This window comes from Conger conger, chromosome 18, assembly GCF_963514075.1.
Source record: "Conger conger chromosome 18, fConCon1.1, whole genome shotgun sequence".
Taxonomy (NCBI): domain Eukaryota; kingdom Metazoa; phylum Chordata; class Actinopteri; order Anguilliformes; family Congridae; genus Conger; species Conger conger.
In genome coordinates, this window is record NC_083777.1 from 15,217,542 (window position 1) to 15,235,965 (window position 18,424).

At 42.7% G+C, this 18,424-nt stretch overlaps 1 protein-coding gene across 2 annotated transcripts; it reads left to right on the forward strand.

The window, feature by feature from the left end:
- The first annotated feature begins 30 nt into the window (after positions 1-30).
- tmem87b (transmembrane protein 87B) lies at positions 31-10,948 on the forward strand. Of its 2 annotated transcripts, none has more exons than XM_061227701.1 (20): positions 31-299; positions 1,625-1,685; positions 1,856-1,947; positions 2,113-2,247; positions 2,750-2,803; positions 3,795-3,860; positions 4,036-4,129; positions 4,240-4,301; positions 4,610-4,793; positions 5,130-5,229; positions 5,805-5,898; positions 6,575-6,646; positions 6,876-6,984; positions 7,082-7,140; positions 7,330-7,433; positions 7,767-7,837; positions 7,965-8,029; positions 8,156-8,208; positions 8,585-8,615; positions 8,822-10,948. In XM_061227701.1, exons 1-20 carry the CDS (start codon positions 150-152, stop codon positions 8,861-8,863), a joined length of 1,698 nt encoding a protein of 565 aa, XP_061083685.1. In that variant the 5' UTR covers positions 31-149; the 3' UTR covers positions 8,864-10,948. The 2 variants fall into 2 exon arrangements, with proteins under 2 accessions (XP_061083685.1, XP_061083686.1); XM_061227702.1 differs by lacking the exon at positions 6,575-6,646 and adding an exon at positions 6,180-6,250 and having other exon boundaries at positions 32-299; positions 6,875-6,984.
- The last annotated feature ends 7,476 nt before the right edge of the window (positions 10,949-18,424 follow it).

An 18,424-nucleotide genomic window follows, 5' to 3' on the forward strand; every position in this document is an offset into this window, starting at 1 on the left:
TGCAGATAGTGCGTGCGTGGGATCCACTTCACTTTCAGTGTGTGTAAGCCGATAGCCGCGATATGTCAGTCAGGAAGGCAAGTGAGACGCTGACGCTTGTGTTCAGGTGGGTTGGGCTACGCAAAGGAGCGACTGACAGACAGTAAAACATGGCCGACTGTGAGTGGGGGAAGACGTGGAACTGCCCCGCAAGCAGGTCGAAACTGTGGCTAATTCTCTTAACAACGGCCGTGTGCTATTGCGTCGATGGAGTTGCAGCGGCCCCGGAGACAGGAGAGTGGGTTATCACAGTCGTCAATGTAAGACTACACTAATCCTTTTTGAAATCCTAATTCAGCGATCTTGCTTTGTAGGGGATTCCAGGCCGACACTCGGGATGGGGATCTCTGTGACAGCAGTGCACTGTACACAGTTGACTTGCTTATAGGCTAAAAATGATGCCACTGTCGAAATAATGGCGCAAAATGTCTGATCTCGTAGTTTCCACCCTCTGATTTACAACTAAGCGTTACCTCATCTCACGTAGCTAACTAAGCTAGCTAGTCTTGCTGTTGCTAGCTGGCATACCAAAGGCATATGAGCCTTGAACAAAACGCACCATTGTGACCCAGTTAACATTCGGTAACTTCGCTAGCTATTAAGAAACTAACGTTAGATACATGTTAGCTCACAAAATGCCATTTGTTGCTTTTTTTTAACTGCAACGTTTCTAACAGTTACTCCTGTTATTCATTAGGTTTGACAGTATCTAGCTAACGTTTATGTTACCAAAAAGCAAATGTCACCAAAAATGAACTAGGTTAAGTAGTATTTAACATTAGCTAGCTAGCTATATTAACGTTTAAGTTACCGTTAGTTTGTTTACTAGCTTAACAATTTCACGTGTATGGGTCTGGTTAGATTTGTTACTGTAATTTAACTGTTTACACGTCATGATGGCGCTGCAGCTTTTGGCTAGCTAACTAGCTAAATTAATAGCCCGAGTACAAGATAAATTACTTGTGCACGATGACATTAGCTTGCTAGCTACAGCAGGCCATAGAATTCATGTGTAGTCTCTCAGCTCTGCTAATTTAATGTTATGATCTAGCTGACTTTGGCATACACACCAGAGGTTGATTAATGTAATAGCCATGTGTAATAGCCCGGATGCTGTTGTAAATGGCTTTAACGATCAAATGGCTTTAACGATCAAAATTATTTTCTTCTTTAATAAAACGAAACTATTTTTCCTGGACCTTGTGGGGCTAACTTAAGCGCTCTAGCTATATCGCTAGATCTTGTAATAGGCCTAGAGCTAGACGGGGTACGTTGTGCAATGTGGTGATGTGGCTGTGTTTGGTTCATCAACTGCCATGCATCAGACACCCAAGTTTTTTCCCCTTAACTCGTCATGGCTAAAACTGGACGTAGTCCAATGTGGACGAACTAAATTATTAAAACCAAATTTTCCATTGAGCTTGTAGCCACCATCGTATCCATTCCCAAACTCTGTAAGCGATCGCTACCTTCTTAAGCTGCCAACAAACACCAGTGCTCCAGTTGTATCAGTGTTCTTTAACGGCATTTTAAAATGATAAAGCAAACTTTGCATCTTTACCAAATGTTTGTCTGTTTATTTTAGACCTCAAGACCATTGCTGCTTAAGAAATCCATGTACAAAGAGACCGATATAAAGTTCAAAAGTAAGTGTTCCGGTACAGAAACTACCGTAGGCTTTGCAAGTTTAATATTTCGACGAGCCAGTTTTTTTTATTAAAGTGAGTGAGAGAAATAGGCTTCATTTTAACTTTCATTTACACAATAAAATAAGTTCATTTGTTGCAATTTCAGTGATGTGCCACTTTGTCTTTAGTTGCATCCTTTGGTTGTCCTGAAGAGGTGAAATTTACCATCCATTGGTACTTGAAATACTACCCCTGTCACAATGACTTTAACAATATTGAAGTAAGTAAACAGATCATGAAGAATTCTGGCATATTGATGAACGTTTTCTTGGGATAATGCATATACTCAGATGAGTTGTTCTTTGATTTTTAATCCCACATCTCCTTGTAATTGAGAGTTCTGTATTTCAGTCCTAAAATGATAAATTATTCCTTCACCCGTTAGGAGATGTACGATAAAACGCCACTATATCGCGGGGAGAGCTTGGACCCCAACCCATTGTCTCCGGGGGAATACATCGAACATATACATCCAGCAATAACCTGTAACAAGGATCTAGGCATCTTTCCCATGTTTAATGTGAGTGACTGCTGTGGTCTGCCTTTCCGCTTCGTTATGTTTTTGCATTTAGCAGATGCTCGTATCCAGAATGACTTGCACAGATTACAGTTTTACATACATGTATTTCTGTTTAGGGTTTTCAGCACATTTGTCCCAGGTTATGGGTATGCGCTTTGTTGTACATTGCTTTGGATCATTTTTGACAAATGCATATAATGTAACGTAATATAACATACAGACCATGTATAGGCTATTGGATATTTTTACTGGAGAAAATGGCCATGACTTAACTGGGAATCAAACCTGCAACATTTGAGCTTCAATAGTTGCTCAACCATTATTCTATACTGCAGTTGAGTCAGATACTGTACATTCCCCTCTTTACATTTTGGTCATTAAAAGCATTTGCTGCTTCACACACGTAATGGGCCTGGAAACATTTACCTTGTCATCTGTTTTCAAGATTTACTGATGAGTATTTTTTGTCTCATCTCCTTTTCTGTCACTGTTCCCTTTTCAGAAAACGAAGGCTCAGCCACGTCCAGTTATGCCGCTGGTAGAGGGAATGGAGCGGGTGAGAGAAAGGGACTTTCATATATGTGTGCCAGGCTACCAACAATTTAACAATAGGAAAGCACAGCATTGCAGCAGACTAGCAGCTATATGGATGTGGTGGGGTATGTCAAACAAAGAAGGGTTTGCTGTTTCGCTGATAAGATTACGCAGCCAGTGTCTTACTATAGTTTTCTTGAGCAAATATTTGACACTTCTTTGTTTGGCAGGCTATGCGTGTCTTGCATGGAACGCGTCTCACCCTTTTCTTCTTATTCTCCCGGAACCTTTATACTGTAGCTAACTCTCCGGTCCAGCAGTCCAGTAATCATTCACTTGTTAAAAAAAAAAATCAAGTCATAGTAAATTATGCCTGCCGCCCACACAGTGACCTGCTGCTAAGCTTCAAAGTAATTTTCAAGGTCATTTTCAAGGCTGCAGTTGATTATTATGATATAATATCTCAGAATGTTCAAGCTCACACTCTAAATGCCTGGCTTGGACTGCTGATTTAGTACATTGAGGAACCCCATGATGTGGGATCAGATCCCAACAGTGGTAGTGTAGACTGTGGGTGGTATATAATGGGTGCTAGTATCACCCAAGGTTTGGTAGGTTTCAGTTGTCGCTCTCTAGAAAATCCCACTAGTCAATCAGACGCCCAATGTCTGCTTGCTCAAGCTCTGCACATGAAGTGTCTCCCACTCTTCCCCCTGATTTGTGTCTGTGCAAGCCTGGCCTATGGGCTGCCGTGTGAGAAGAAGCAGTTGCCCATCAGCATGCCACATTTGGTTGTCTTTGAATCCATGAACTATACCATCTGGTTGGCATTTAGTCTCTTAATGTATTCCCTGAGTCATAAGCATTGTCAATAATTACATTGAGGGGGTAGTGTAGCATCAAAGAACTGGCTTTGTGGTTCTGAAGTTGTAGGTGTGATGATTCCCACATAAAAAAAAAAATGCATCAGTTTAAGTATTATGTTTACATGTGTTTTTGTTTATTCTGTACAGGATGAAAATTATACCAGATGGATAAGGGACGAAGCACAACCAAATGGAAGGGTGCTTGTTGGCCCAGTAAGCGTTTAAGCATGTTCTCCAAATGTACTTGAGATTGTAAGATTACTTTAGTGAATGAAGATGCATAACCTGACCGTGGTAAAGTATTTTCTCACACAATGATTCATCCTGTAGACAGGCCCCTGAAAGAAAGTGTGACCTCATACTGTGATGCACTCGTTTTCTTCCTCAGACTGATGTCATCGCCACAACATGGAGAGATGGACCTTACCTTTTTGTGGTGTTGGTCAATTCCAGCAATCCGGAGGCAAAATGGAATTTAACTGGTGTGGCTTTTATTCATGTTTTTCATTTTCTACACTAGTCCATTGCAATAATATCCCACATGACTGCTTTCTTTACTGCAGGATTCACATATGTTTTTTTCCTCCCTCAGTCAGCGTTGTAATGAAAGGAACTCATGGATACATCTCCATCACCGAATGGCCACTCATGATTGTGAGTATGGAACATTGTCATTAGTGCTTTAATGGTTGATTTTATGAGCTGCTATTCACAATTAAGGCCTGAACTGTGAATAGCAGCCCAACCAATGGTATTGCCTTTTACTCGCTCACTGGCTTCCCTCACTAATGCACAGCCTGACTTTATTGGTTGGTGGGGAGGTGAGGGAGCACAGTGGTGGTAACCCACTTATGTCATAAGTTGTGCTTATGTGTTTTTGTTTTTTTTTCTTTTCATTCCTCTGTCATTGTAACATTAAAACTGGAATCCTCTTTTTTTTATCCTTCTGTTGTGTGTGTCAGTTCTACATGGTGATGTGCATAGTCTACTTCCTGTATGGCCTTCTTTGGTTCATGTGGTCGGCCTGCTACTGGAAAGACCTGCTGAGGATCCAGTTCTGGATCGCTGGCGTCATCTTATTGGGAATGGTGGAGAAGGCCGTCTTCTGTGCTGAGTACGAGAACACCAACGGCGTGGGCTTTGCCTGTGAGTGACCACGCCCGTCCCTCTCCTCGCACGGCGGTTGTGTTTGAGACATTCTCCTGTCCTAAGCACAAGAGTGCTTAAATTATGGCACTTAGTTATTTTTGCTTCACACGGAGTATATTCTCTCAGTATATAGATGGGCTACATCTGTGTTAAACATTTACGGTAGAACCTGAACATGTGTGTGTGTGTGTGTGTGTGTGTCCCAGCATATTTGCATGTTCAAGATATGCTATGTCAACGTAGAAGCGTAGCCCAGTTTGTAATGGTGTAAACTGCTGTCCTCAGCCTTTCATACTGGTTTAATGTTTTTTCTCTGCCATTGCATCCTGCTAGCCCAAGGCCTGTTGATCTTCGCCGAGCTCGTTTCTGCGCTAAAGAGAACTCTGGCTCGCCTACTTGTTATCATCGTCAGCCTTGGCTATGGGATAGTCAAGTAAGTCTGCACCCTTGTCGTTCTAATAAGAAACATAATAAGAATCATATTATCAGGTTATTCAGGTTATTTATTTTGCTCAAGGATACGTTGGCACCGGGAGTTGATCCTGGAGACTGTTTCACAAAGCCCAGCTCCAGAGACACTCACCCCCTCCTCCCCTCCCACAAATATAACACACACATGGCCAGTACAGTCTTTAACTGCTTACAGTCAGTTCCTGAAAACTATAGCCTTTCAGAACTGTGCTGATGTTCTTTTAATTGGTGTATACAAAGGAGCAGATAAAACCTGGCATTAAATTGAGACCAGCAATTGTTGATTTGATATGACAAATTGCATGAAATTAGCCGGAGCAGCTTACAGGGAATGATTGCATTATATTAGCAGACTGGTCTAGGGTAGAGTAGCTTTGCAGATGCTATGAGCCTTTAGGACCAGGCTTGACCTCGTGGGACTGAAATGTTGTCTTTGCCCGGTACAGATATCTAACCAGACTGTGTGTGTGTGCACGTGTGTACCTGTGTGTGGCTGCATGTACGCGTGTCTGCACGTCTGTGTTCTCCTTGCGCTAGGCCTCGGCTTGGGACCGTCATGCACAGAGTGGTTGGTCTTGGGGTCCTGTACTTTGCATTCGCTGCCATTGAAGGCGTCCTAAGAATCACAGGGGTAATTTTTATTGTCCGTTTTGCACTACATTACACCTGCAGACACACACCCGTTACCGCCATTAACACTGTTGCTTGCTTACTAGAATGTCTCAGACTGAAGCTTTAGCTGCTGTGGTTTTATAAGATGATAGTGGGATTGTGAAAGTAATAAACAGTGATGTAACCATGCTGTTGTCTTTTATTAAATTTTTTGTCTGTATGTATATATATATATAACCCCATACATTTCATGCGTGTGTGACTTCATGTAATGTCTGTGTGCATTTCTTGATTTAAAAGAGTCGAGACAACGGCCCCGCCCTCATAACTGCCATCGTTCTGGCTGTTTTTGACTCGTGTGCTGTTTGGTTCATATCCTTTATATCGGTATTTTGGTAAAATGGTGTGTTCTGTTTCTTCCTGCATAAAAAAAAGAATAAGAGTATATTTGAAAAGTACATTCATGCAGGTGATTGTTTGGAACGAAAGATGAGCCCTGATGAAAACTGAGTCCTCCTTTCATGACCGCCCTCCGTCCTCTCCCTCTACTTTCCCTCTCTTCTTGGATTTTGTTTTTCACCCCGCTCTCCTGACCTCTCTCTGTCCCTCTCTCTCTCTCCCCGGCACTCTTATCTCTCTCCTCGGGTTTCTCTCCTCTCCCTCCCTCCATTCTCTGGTTCTGTTCCGTCTCTCAGGTGAAAGACAATGACCTGGCCCTGCTGGCTAACATTCCTCTGGCTCTGCTCGACTCCTCTCTCTGCTGGTGGATATCCTTCACTCTACACCTCTCTGTGCCATTACCTTCTCATGTCCTCTTTCAGGGGGGATTTCACCAGTCTGTCTGCATGGCCGCCCTCCTGTTTCTCTCCTCCGGTTAATCAGATTTGGTGGTGGTATCAGCTTGGAAAGTCTGCCTGCATGTAACAATGCCACCCCCCACCTCCCAATGTATGTTGCTTGTCTGCTGTTGAACATGTTTCCTTGACTGCCTCTAACATATTCGTCAGTTTGGCACAAACCATAAAGACCCTGAAATTAAGGAGAAACCCAGTGAAACTCTCCCTCTATCGCCACTTCACCAACACGCTCATCTTCGCTGTCATTGGTCAGTAAGTTCTTGTGACACTGTTATTTGGATATCTTGGTTTTGATAGGCCTACAAAAATGTAAAGTTACTTTTCCTGCACTTCTGTCCCTCCCAGCTTCCATTGTCTTCATGGCATGGACGACAAAGAAATTCCGGCTAGCAGAATGTCAGTCTGTGAGTAGTGCTTTCATGTTCTTTTGTTGAATTTGTATTGGTTTTGAATAACAAATTCAGTATCTGCAATACTGACATACTACTTTTGCATTTTTGTCCTGGCTAATTAAAAACTGACAAATTGTGGGGGGCAAATCTGGAGGAATCAAGATGACACTGTGAGCTCCTTTTCTTGCCTTGTTTCTACAGGACTGGATGGAACTTTGGGTGGACGACGCTTTCTGGAGGTTCCTGTTTTCCATCATCCTGCTTGTTATCATGTTTCTATGGAGACCGTCTGCAAACAACCAGAGGTTGTCATCTCCTTGTAGATTCAGTCTGATTATATTTCTGTTAGGGGCAGTGATATATTGACTGATGTCCTTTGCATGATATTACAATATTGCTTTTAAAAATGATTCACAGTATATAAACGAATAGCCAGGGAAGTCCATGATTCCTGGGCTGTTCTCAGTAGATGGTATGAGGTACTTGACTTGAGCTGCGTGACGCAGCTAGCTAAATGTCAGTAGATGGTATGAGGTACTTGACTTGAGCTGCGTGAGGCAGCTAGCTAAATGTGCTCATTGTTACAGTGAAGAAGGAATTAGTTTTTTGTGTAATGGGTTTTGCCGACCTTCCTGTAGGTATGCATTCACTCCACTGATGGATGACTCCGACGATGAAATTGAAGAGTTCCTCGTGTCTTCAAACTTGGGTATGTCCGATCAGTCGAGATGGAAGAACTTCTTTCACATTTAAGTGTCTTTGTCATTGATATACATACACAAGTACATCATGTAAATGTGTAAATAATGTTATACATGTTTTTATTTTCCCCTCAGCTGATGGCATAAAGCTGAGGGCAAAGAATGAATCGAATGGGACGCTGAAGCCTGCTGCCAGTCCGGTCAGTTTACAGATATGCATAAATATATCCCCAAATGGTAGTATCACCCTGCTTATAGATGGATAGATAGAGGTTCTTTTATCTAATATTTACACTGCCTGTTCAAACATCGTATGCCGTCTTTAGGATGAAGACTTGAAGTGGGTGGAGGAAAACATTCCGACTTCTCTGACGGATGTGTAAGTGTGTCACTACATCGCAAGCCGTCTTCATGGCACCCTGCAGTTTCGACTAAGCCAACGCTTAAAATGTCAACAAGACAAGGAATTCAAATATTAACCGAACGTCCGGTTATGGCAGCAATTCGAGACGCAGTTCTAGTGTCAATGGACTTGCCAACTTTCTGGCCATTTCAGCTACTCTTAATAAAGTCTTACAAACGGATAAATGATTTTGAATTGAACTGAACAGTTACCATATGAAAACTGGTCTTGGAAGAGATTCTGTAATATTTAATGAGTTTAAAAAAAATAATATTTTCATATTTCATATTGCGAGACACACAAGATACTTTTTGTTACATGCAAAAATTATTTTGTGTTGCTTCTGTTGCAGGGCATTACCCATTCTACTGGACTCTGATGAGGTAAGCAGCCATTTTAGCTTTTGATATTTAACATGCACAGTGTGCATTTGTTTCTTAACAGAAAGTCACCCAGTGCTGTAGTTCATGCAAGTGTCTGTCTAATTATGCCACAGATTTTTATTTAGAGAAACGATAGCAATGTTGTATGGATAGAGACCTTTCTTTCTGCACATTTTCTCATTGTGTATTCTGCTGTTACCTTACAGGAAATCATGACCACAAAATATGAGATTTCAAAGATGGAGTGATGAGTCGGAACCGTGCTTCACCCTTCAGGGTGGGATTGGCCAGTGGGGGCTCTGCCTGACCAAATCCTGCAAGACTGACACACAGGTCAGAGGTCAAAGGTGTCATGACTCAGTCATTATTGGACTGGGACCTTCATCTGCTTGTGGAGGGGAAAAAAAACACCCCGAGAAAACTCACTGAAACGCCATCTCCAGCCAGAGCCACAGAACCTGCTAGCTGTGTTTAAATATAATAAATATTAATTGTCATACACTACATCCACTCTAGTGCTGAAGCCAGTCTGGCCACAACTGACCTGGTTCAACCCGAATGCTTTACCCTGCTGTTCCCACAATCACATGTACAGCACAAATCCTGCTAAACGCAGACCAGACCAGATGCCTGGACCTTTCTCTCTGCCGTTAAAGACGAGTGGCTCTCCAGGTTTGTTTGCTGACCGGAGATTAGAGTGCTTCTTTTAACCCTTCATGCGTATGTGATCAGATCAAAGCTGCACCAGGCTGCAGTGAGGTCCTGAGGTAAGCCAGCTTTCACTCCAGAACTGAAGGAACGCAAGAGGACCTTGCCCTGCCTGCTGTACCTCCCGCTCCCCATACCCCTTTGGACTGGGCTTCTGAAGCCCCACACATGCACGTTTCCCAGCACGGCTCGGTCCTGATGAGCACAAGCTGGCAGCAGATCATGGGATCATGAGAGTTTATACATTTTTGGATGTTTTCAGTTTCCATGTCACTTGCCCAACTCAGAGAAAATCTGCAGATGGACCTTGTAAGGTGTTCCTGAGAAAATAACAGAAAAATCCGTTTGATTTTGGGAAGATGTGATCATTAAATCATTTGTCTTTTCATTGTTAAAAAAGAAACCACCACAGGGGAGAAAAGGTACTTTGCTGGGATCAAGTTTGAGGTATTTTTGTTGTGAGCTGTCCGGCTGTGCGCGGCTGGACAGGGTACTTGATTTCCATAATCTGTATTATGTCTGTTTCTGTCAGTTTGCTTAGCAGTGACACACTGTTCATGCCATTCATGTGAAGCAGCGAGTCAGTGCTAAGTGCTCACTTCCTCTCAGCTGCAGTATTGAGAATACCGTGAGAGTTTTGTACAAGGATTTACAGATTTTTATTTTGGCTATGGCTGTAGAATCAGTGTTTTTCAGTCTGGATGAATGAGCTGAGAGAAACTGCACCTTCATCTCTTCCTCTTGGAATAAAAAGCAATATGTGTCCTTTAAAACTGTTTTACTGCTCAATATTGAGCTCTGTTTACCTGTACTATTCTATTTAAATTATGTTGAAGTGTACTTAACTCTCCTGTATGTAGCCCTCCTATTGAGGATGGTATTCATTGTTTCTTTGAGAATGGTTTGTAACACCCGATGATGTATTCATAAAGCCTTATTCTCCCCCCAACATTTTCTTACTAAGATTATATGAAACCCAAAATTAGAAATGTCTGCTAGTGCTTAAATTGCCTTCAGATTTATATATTGAATTTATAATGTGATTTATTATGTATTTATTGTTCTGCTTCCTCTGCAAAAAGGATCAGCGTGTGAAGAACTCCAAATCCTTATTCCAAATTGGACACTGCCCTATTTAGTTCACTGGTTATTAAGTTCACCTGAAGGTGTGTAGGGTAGGATATGGTGCATGACAAATGGAAAATGAACTGAACTGCATTGTAAATACTATTCAAGCAATATGTAATTAGGGGAAACGTGCATCTGCACATTATTTAAAGCCATTTCTAATCCTTCTAAACATTGGCATGTGTATAAAGCAGTGTTAAGTTCTCCTCCCTCACTTTGTTGTGATTTAAATTGAAGTGTCAGGGTGTCTTTTTCCTATGTTGCATGCATTTCTGAAGATTGGGTTGGGCCGTTATGCTGATGGAGCCAGCAGTTTTGCATCAGGAGGTCCTACTAATGGCTTTGCTTCTTCCTGGTTTTCCTTTCACTGGGTTTAGCAAATTCAGTTTACAAAGACCAGTTGTGATCTGTTATTGGTGACCCAGTCTCCTTTTCAAAATTGCAATACTCCCTTGATTTAATTTAATTGTAAATAAAAAAAAAAACCTTTATTTTTATTGACAGTTCACCATTTGAGTGTTTATTTTTTTAATGCGGCAAGACTTTTTAATGCGGCACAAAGGGTGCTAGTCGGAGCTGCCCTTGCTGGTTTCAGTTTTATTCAAAGACATTTCCACCACCGCTCGGGAGAGTTAGGCTGCAGCTAAATCATTAGTCTGTAATTATTGTTATGGATGATCTCCCCTGGTTAAGAGACTAGCCTGCTATTCATGCTGAGAAAGGGCAAAATATTTATTCATAGCCAGCCATGTTGACAAGGATAAGAAACCTCACAGAAAGTGGATTCTTCTTGTGCAAGCACATTTGCAAGTTTCTTACTCTGAGGTATGGGCAGCCATTCTTGCCCCCAATTGTATATTGGATCAGGAAGATGGGTGGCACAGCTGTTCAAGAAGTTCAAAAGCTTGACTACCTTCACAGCTGCTGGGACACATGTATTTAAGGAACAGTCCGTTCTTGAACCAGACTGCATTCTCTGGTAACAGTTGAATACCCACAGCCAGTGCACCATAAAGCTGCCAATGCCAAAAGTGCATTGTTGAAATTTGGCTAGAAAAGTTTAAAATGAAATATGACAACAAAAATGGAGAGGCCTGGGGCCCCCCTGCAATAGGAGGTCAGACCCACGATCCTTCCCGCCATTTCAAAATAAATGTAAAAACGCAAAATTAGAATACTGCCAGCCTGCAATTGAACAGAAAAGTGAAGTAACAAAACCTAAAACTACTGAAGCACCCAAAAGCTCCAGCTGCATGACCAGGAGTGAGGCAAATGAAAAGCAGAAAAGCGTCAGAACAGCATTTGTACTCCTTATATTTACACACCTGAAGCTGCCATCCTATGAGGATGAGAGCAGCACAAGAACCCTGCCCTTCTGATGAGAAGCCACCGCCCAAACCCCCAAAGTGGAGGATCTCCTCCCTCAAGACAATCAGGGCTGCCCAACCCTGTTCATGTAGGCTTTCATTCCAACCCTAATTTGCTACACCTGATCATACTAATTAACAGTTCAACAAGCTCTCTAGCTGTCACATTAAGGGGCACTGTGTTAGAGTTGAAGTGAAAACCTACAGGATGGTATCCTTCCAGGAACTTGGATGGGTAGTCCTGATCTAGAAATGAGAAGTAAAAATAATGGATGGTGCAGTGGGTAGCAATGCCGCATCACAGCAAGGAGGTCCTGGGTTCGAATCCCGGTCAACCGTGGCCTCTCTTTGTGGAGTTTGCATGTTCTGCCAGTGTTCCTGTGGGTTTCCTCCAGGTACTCCGGTTTCCTCCCACAGTCCAAAGACATGCAGATTAGGCTGATTGGAGAGTCTAAATTACCGGTGGGTATGAGTGGGTGAGTGAATGGTGTGTGTGCCCTACGATAGACTGGCGACCTGTCCAGGGTGTATTCCTGCCTTTTGCCCAATGTGTGCTGGGATAGGCTCCAGCCCCCCTGCGACCCTGTTCAGGATAAGCAGGTTAAGATAATGGATGGATGGATGGATATTCTTTCAATGGCATGAAAACCTTTTCAGGGTTTGGGAACAGGGAGGATAAATTGAGGGGTGCTGGAAGAAAACCTACTGCCATTGCAGGAAAAACCTCAGGCACCCCTGCTGAAAAAAATATGTACAGCTCAAGCCATGTTTTAAAACAACTGGTAGCTGGTATTTCAAGCTGGTCATAGCTGGATTTTACACCAGGGATAAGGACCTTAACCAGAATAGATCTGGGCTTAAAACCCACGGAGCTCTGCTTTTCTGGTAAATGCCTGTCTGGGTATGTTACCAAGAGATAATTTGCATCCTTATTCATTCAAAATACTTTGTCCATGACTTCTTGTAATAGTTCTAGTAGTGGCCAGTGGCCGGATATTCCACCAGGGGGCAGGCAAAACCCAAAGCCCTTTGCTGTAGGTGTTAATTTATGCAAAACCAACAGTAAAACAAAAAAAATCTATGTGGTTCCAGTTTCTCACCCACTCAGGTTGGACGATAAGCACATTCATTTGCAGAAAATGTGTATTGGGCTTCTCATTTCACTAAATGTGTAGTTAGTGACATTTCTGTCAGATTAGACCATACTTTTTACGGTTCAGTTTTTATGGAAATAAGTTAAATTGCACAACGGGCGTTCACCATTCCTATTTATGAGGTTATGAGAGGGTGGGTGCTTCCACCATGTTAAATTAGATGACACAGCATGTTTTCTCCTTTGGAAAAGCCCACAGACAGCTGCTGATGGGTCCGGCGGGGTGGTGACTCCCATGAATGGCCCATGCTGGCCGACATGAAGCCCAGAGGCAGCTGTGGAACAAGCGGCCTTTATGAAACCAGAAGAGACCTGGAGGTCAGCCATGTAGGAACTCCATCTTGACCCTCTCAGAAAAGCCACCAGTGCCTCTGCTATGCTCAGAACTGGAGCTAAGCTGAATGACCTCTGACCTACACGCTGAATCAACCCAGTAACCACCTTGTTTGACCTTGTCGGCCTTCATTTTAAACAGTTATTCGTCAGGGAAACATCTTCATCTGGGTGGTAGAATAGCATAATGTTAAGAATTGGGGCTTGCAAGTCCAAGGTTGCCAGTTGGGAATGTAGTTTTACCTTTGAGCAGCCTGAATGGCTTCAGTATACATCCAGCTGTATAAATGGATTGCATGCAAAAGAATATAAGCTGTGGAAGAAGTTGCATGCAAAAGAATATAAGCTGTGGAAGAAGTTGCTAATGGCTAATATACAGTAAAATACAAAATACAGTGCATCCAAATTAGCTAATGTGCTACTTTTCATTTGTCGTCCCAGAACATATAGAGCATATAAACACAAAGCATTACATTACAAACATAAAATAGCAGTAAATGAAAGAATACACAAACACAAGGATGTACTGTACACTGGCAGAAAGCCAAAGCTTTCTATAATATAGAGAAATATTACATTTCTAATGCTAAAATACACGTGGAACATTTGCAAGATACACAATGCCTGAAATAGCACAGATCAATAAATATCTAATGTCAGCTGTATAACGTACAGGTTTTGACCATGTGTGGCAGTCTATGTGGTTATAAATCAAACAGTTACAGGGATCCATTCCCCCATAGTTTATTTTTGGTGTTAGGGCTTCTTTCCACTGGGAACAATAACCATCTATAACAACAAACTATAAATTGTTCACAAGTATCCACACCATTTTAGAACATTTCAGTGTTGTGCATTTGTCAGGTTTCCCTGCCTATAGACAGTAGTAATTTGTTAGATGTGTTGTCACTGGAGATCTTAGTAGTGTAGACACATTCACTTGAAATGGAAGGATATTGCTTAGCATTAAGGCTACTGTTGATACAGGCCTTAAGACTGGCCTTCAGAAAGAGTTGTGTGCTTTACTGGAAGAAGTACTGAGAGTCAGAAACACTTCTACAGGCACAGTGACAAAGGCAGCAGTGTGTGAATGTCCCAGATGACCCTGTTCTGAATGCTGTTGTGGGAATTCTTAGGGTTTGATGTCTCCTCTCCAGTGTTTGCCTCAGTGAGCAGGTTGAGGTTGGGAGGGAATATGCCCAGGTGGTGTGTGACATACAGAGATTTACCTCAGCAATGACATGCTGACCAATGCGGGCCAATGCTGTTTACTAACACCACAGGCTTCCGTGACCTTAGGGTCATTCGCCCCGCCCCTGCACATTCAGCCAATCCTGGCTCATGTTTACTTTATCCGTTTGTCTGTTTTCTCCCAGAGCTTCACTCCACAATGTCAGCCCAAGAATGTGAGTGTGTGTGTGTGTGTGTGTGAGAGTGTGTGTGTGTATGTGTGTGTGTGTGAACGTGTGTGTGTGTGTGTATGTGTGTGTGTGAACGTGTGTATGTGTGTGTGAGTGTGTGTGTGTGTGTGTGTGTGTGTCTACGTGTCCATATGCGTATGCCCTCAAAAATCTGCTTGAAACATGTTCAGTCTAATTGATAGCATCCCCTGTCAGTTATGTGCGCTCCACGCATACCATCAGTGTTCCCAGAAAAGGGGGGAAGGGGAATAAAATTCTTTTTTTGAATTCGATTGTCACTATCGGCCTGTTCTTTCGGCTTTTCCAAACCCTCCCATTCCCCTGACGTTTTCCAAAACTGAACCAAAGACATGAAACAATGTAAGATCGCAAATGCTTTTTATTTCTCATGGGGGAAAACTGCTGAAGCTTTGCAGTGATGGTGATGGTGGTGTTTGGAGGTGGGGCCTCAGTGAAAATGTTTTGCATCTGTGTGTTGTTTTTTATTCATTGTTTACTTTTTGGTTGACATAGCTCCAATCAAGGTGTAAAAACCTGACACTCCTTTGCAACTAAACATTGTATTTCTCTGTGGTGTTGGTCAGTAAGCAAAGTGTCTGAGCTGCAGCTGCACCATGCTAGTGTATCTTTCTGATGCCCACCATCCTTCCTCACTCTCATCAGAATGAGTTACGGAAGTGAATGTGTCTGGCACATTGAGCTCAGACCCTGCATTGAAGTAATTACCTCAGGAGTCTAGGGAGCTCTGAATGCTACTGTTCAGAACACACACCCCTTATACTGCAGGTCTGTGGGTCTTTGTAATTGACGAGACTTTTAGGGGAAACACAAAACCATGTTGCTGCCTCGATAGAATACATATTTTATTAGTTACAAGTATTTACGGGGACCATCATAAAGTGTTTTACAAGTCTTCATTCCTAAATGTCAGAATTGTAATTCACCAGACAGAACTCAGTATTGGCGGGTAAGTAAAGAGACCAGATTGGCTTTTCCTGTTAGAAGCCCACTGTGCTGCTCCTGTCCTGTGCTGGTCCTGCTTAAGTGGATGGATCCAGAGATGGTCTCCATAGCACAAACAGAGCACAGTAACTCCCACACCCTGTCCCAGACCTGCCATCATCAAACTCAGTCAGTCAGACCCAGCTGTATGCAATGAGCTGAGCTGACATTAGACTTTTTATATATCCATGAAACAGGAACAGAACAGGAGTTATGCCTGAAGGCAAGAACTGGCAACTGCTTATTTGGCACAAAGAATGAAGTGTTGACTGCAAACTCAGCTCTAAAGCGTGACCTTTTGTGAGTGTGGCCAACGGAGACAGGAGGAGGAGCCAGGGGCGGTGCCTTATGGAAGCTGTCGAGCACAGTCCAAAGTGGAATTGGCGGGTTAGGGATATACAGATGGAAGAGTGTTTAATACTGAGCATGGTCTGGATTTTGTCGAAAGCAGGTAGGAGATAATAAGCATGGTCTGTGGAAGGTTTGGAGATTTCGGGTAGGGTGGAGGGTGGAACAGTGTGCCCTGTGTTCTGAGAAATCTGATGACAAAAGACAGCCTATTCTCCCTGAGTCTGATACGCACCTGGGGACAGACACACACACACTGATCCCCATTCTCCTCACTCACATCCACCACTGGGACACTTTCCAAATATGTATCCCCATGTGGAAAACGATCCTACACTGCCACTACATGCCAAGCCCCCCCCCCCAACCCCCAGCCTCCTTCCCTTTCCTGCACAATATATGCCAAATAGAAATGCCTTTATTCCGTTTTTTTCTTCTTTGGAAATAACCCACTGGATTCATTAAGTTATTTGCTGCCACTCAGTGCTCCCTGAGGAACCGAAACATGTCGCTTCACTTAATTACACTGGGTATTACGCTTCACTTAATTACACTGGGTAATACGCTCAACAATTCACTTTTTTTTCCCAACCCATGCAAGCGGCTTCTTTCTATGACATACCAAAAAAGAAGCAAACGTGCGCCTTTGTGTTATTTCAAGCGGTCGTGGGTCATTTGGCTGAGCGGATGCCGGCAGGAATCTAGAGAATTCAGAATGTGATTTTTTAAATTATTATTATTATTTCTCCAGAAAGAAAAGCGCTTGCCACAGCTGCAGGTGTGGCATGACTCACGCGAGCCCTTGATCCGCTCATCGCAGATTCAGCACGTGCTCCCATCGCCTTTCCGTTGTTGCGCAAGCTGCTGGAGGTTGGGTGCTCGCCGGGATGGCTTTGGGGGCGGCTTCGCCCGAGGCCTTTGAGCAGACTCACAGGGTGCCGAGGAATGCCCGCGCGTTTATTGTTCTTCTCAGTACTGAGACGGTATATTTTTCGTTCGCTGAGACGTTGAGCAAAATGATCTTCGCTCAGAACCTTTGAAATGTGTGCAGAGAAAAAGCATTTTGACCGTCGGTTATGCGTAAGGCACCATGTAAAGCCTGAGAACATTGCGTAGTCATGCGAATAATAATTTGTCTTGCATTTGCCGTCAGAACATTGTGTTATTTTGGAACTGAACTCTGTGGTGCCTCCTCCCAAAAAGTACGCGGTTCTTTTGTTCCTCTTATTGCAATCTGAATCCAGAGACAGGGAGATGTGGAGCGAGCGCACATGTGGTCGACATTACTCTTCTCTCAAACAAAACACATAATTGAAAAACACATTGAGGTACATTTTTAATTTCCTGATGCTTATTGTTTCAGTAATGTGAAATACCTCTGGTATTCCGCTATATATAATGTGTATTGTGGGTTTTGACCTCCAACCTACAGTAAGAGGGCCCTAGTTGAAATAGAAAAAAAAAAACACTTTGAAGTAAATGCCATACTGGGCATTTGGGGTTCACATAATTTTTCATTTCAAATAGCCGAATGGTTCACTAAGGTGTGTACATGTGTGTGTGTCTACATCATCTGTCTGTCACTACACCGCATTCACCCAAGCAATACCCAACTTGAGCAAATCACATCAAACATGAGAATAAGTAGCAAAAAAGCTGGTCTCTTTGGAGTCCTTCTGGAGCCATTTCGACTCTCCATTTCCCTCAGGGGTCCACAACAAGGGCCAGTCTGTTTCAGGATTTTGTGCCAACTTCTGGTCTTGATTATTTCATTGACTCAATCGTATCTTATCTGACATCTGTATGAGTACTGGCTACAGCTGCAGACTGCAAGTGTATCCTGATGATTTTACTGTGGTCAAGAACAGGCTTGAACCAGCGTAATTTATAGAAAATATTAAAACAAGGCAATTGGTTGGATGAAAAGCCAGTACGCAGACCAGCCCTTGAGGACCGGGAGTTCCAGTGTAAAGAAACACTTCCTGGATTACCTTTGCTTAGTCAATTACAATTTCACCTAAACCGCATTGTCCTACTGATAGAATTCACCATGAAAAAAAAAAAAATTTTGTGGAGCCTACCCCTTTGTATTTGCATAGTGTGAATACTAGAAACATTAGATTCTCCTTTTAACTGTCAGCATCTGTGTTCTTCCCCATGGCTTAATCCTAATTCACTCCCACTCATTTTCAGGATTTCACTGAAATGAATAGTATAAAAGCACAAACTAAGGAAAATATTAGATCAATTGTATAATTTTCACACTAGTTAAATCGTAGAGCGGGAGGAGGTCTTCCTAATTTACCAAAATACAGACATATGGTTCACCCAAAAGGACACAGATTCATA

Coding starts and splice junctions, on each gene's coding strand:
- tmem87b (XM_061227701.1), top strand. CDS start 150: ATGGCCGACTGTGAGTGGGGGAAGACGTGGAACTGCCCCGCAAGCAGG. Junction 3,861..4,035: donor GAAGGGTGCTTGTTGGCCCA/GTAAGCGTTTAA, acceptor TTTCTTCCTCAG/ACTGATGTCATCGCCACAAC. Junction 4,130..4,239: donor GGCAAAATGGAATTTAACTG/GTGTGGCTTTTA, acceptor TTCCTCCCTCAG/TCAGCGTTGTAATGAAAGGA.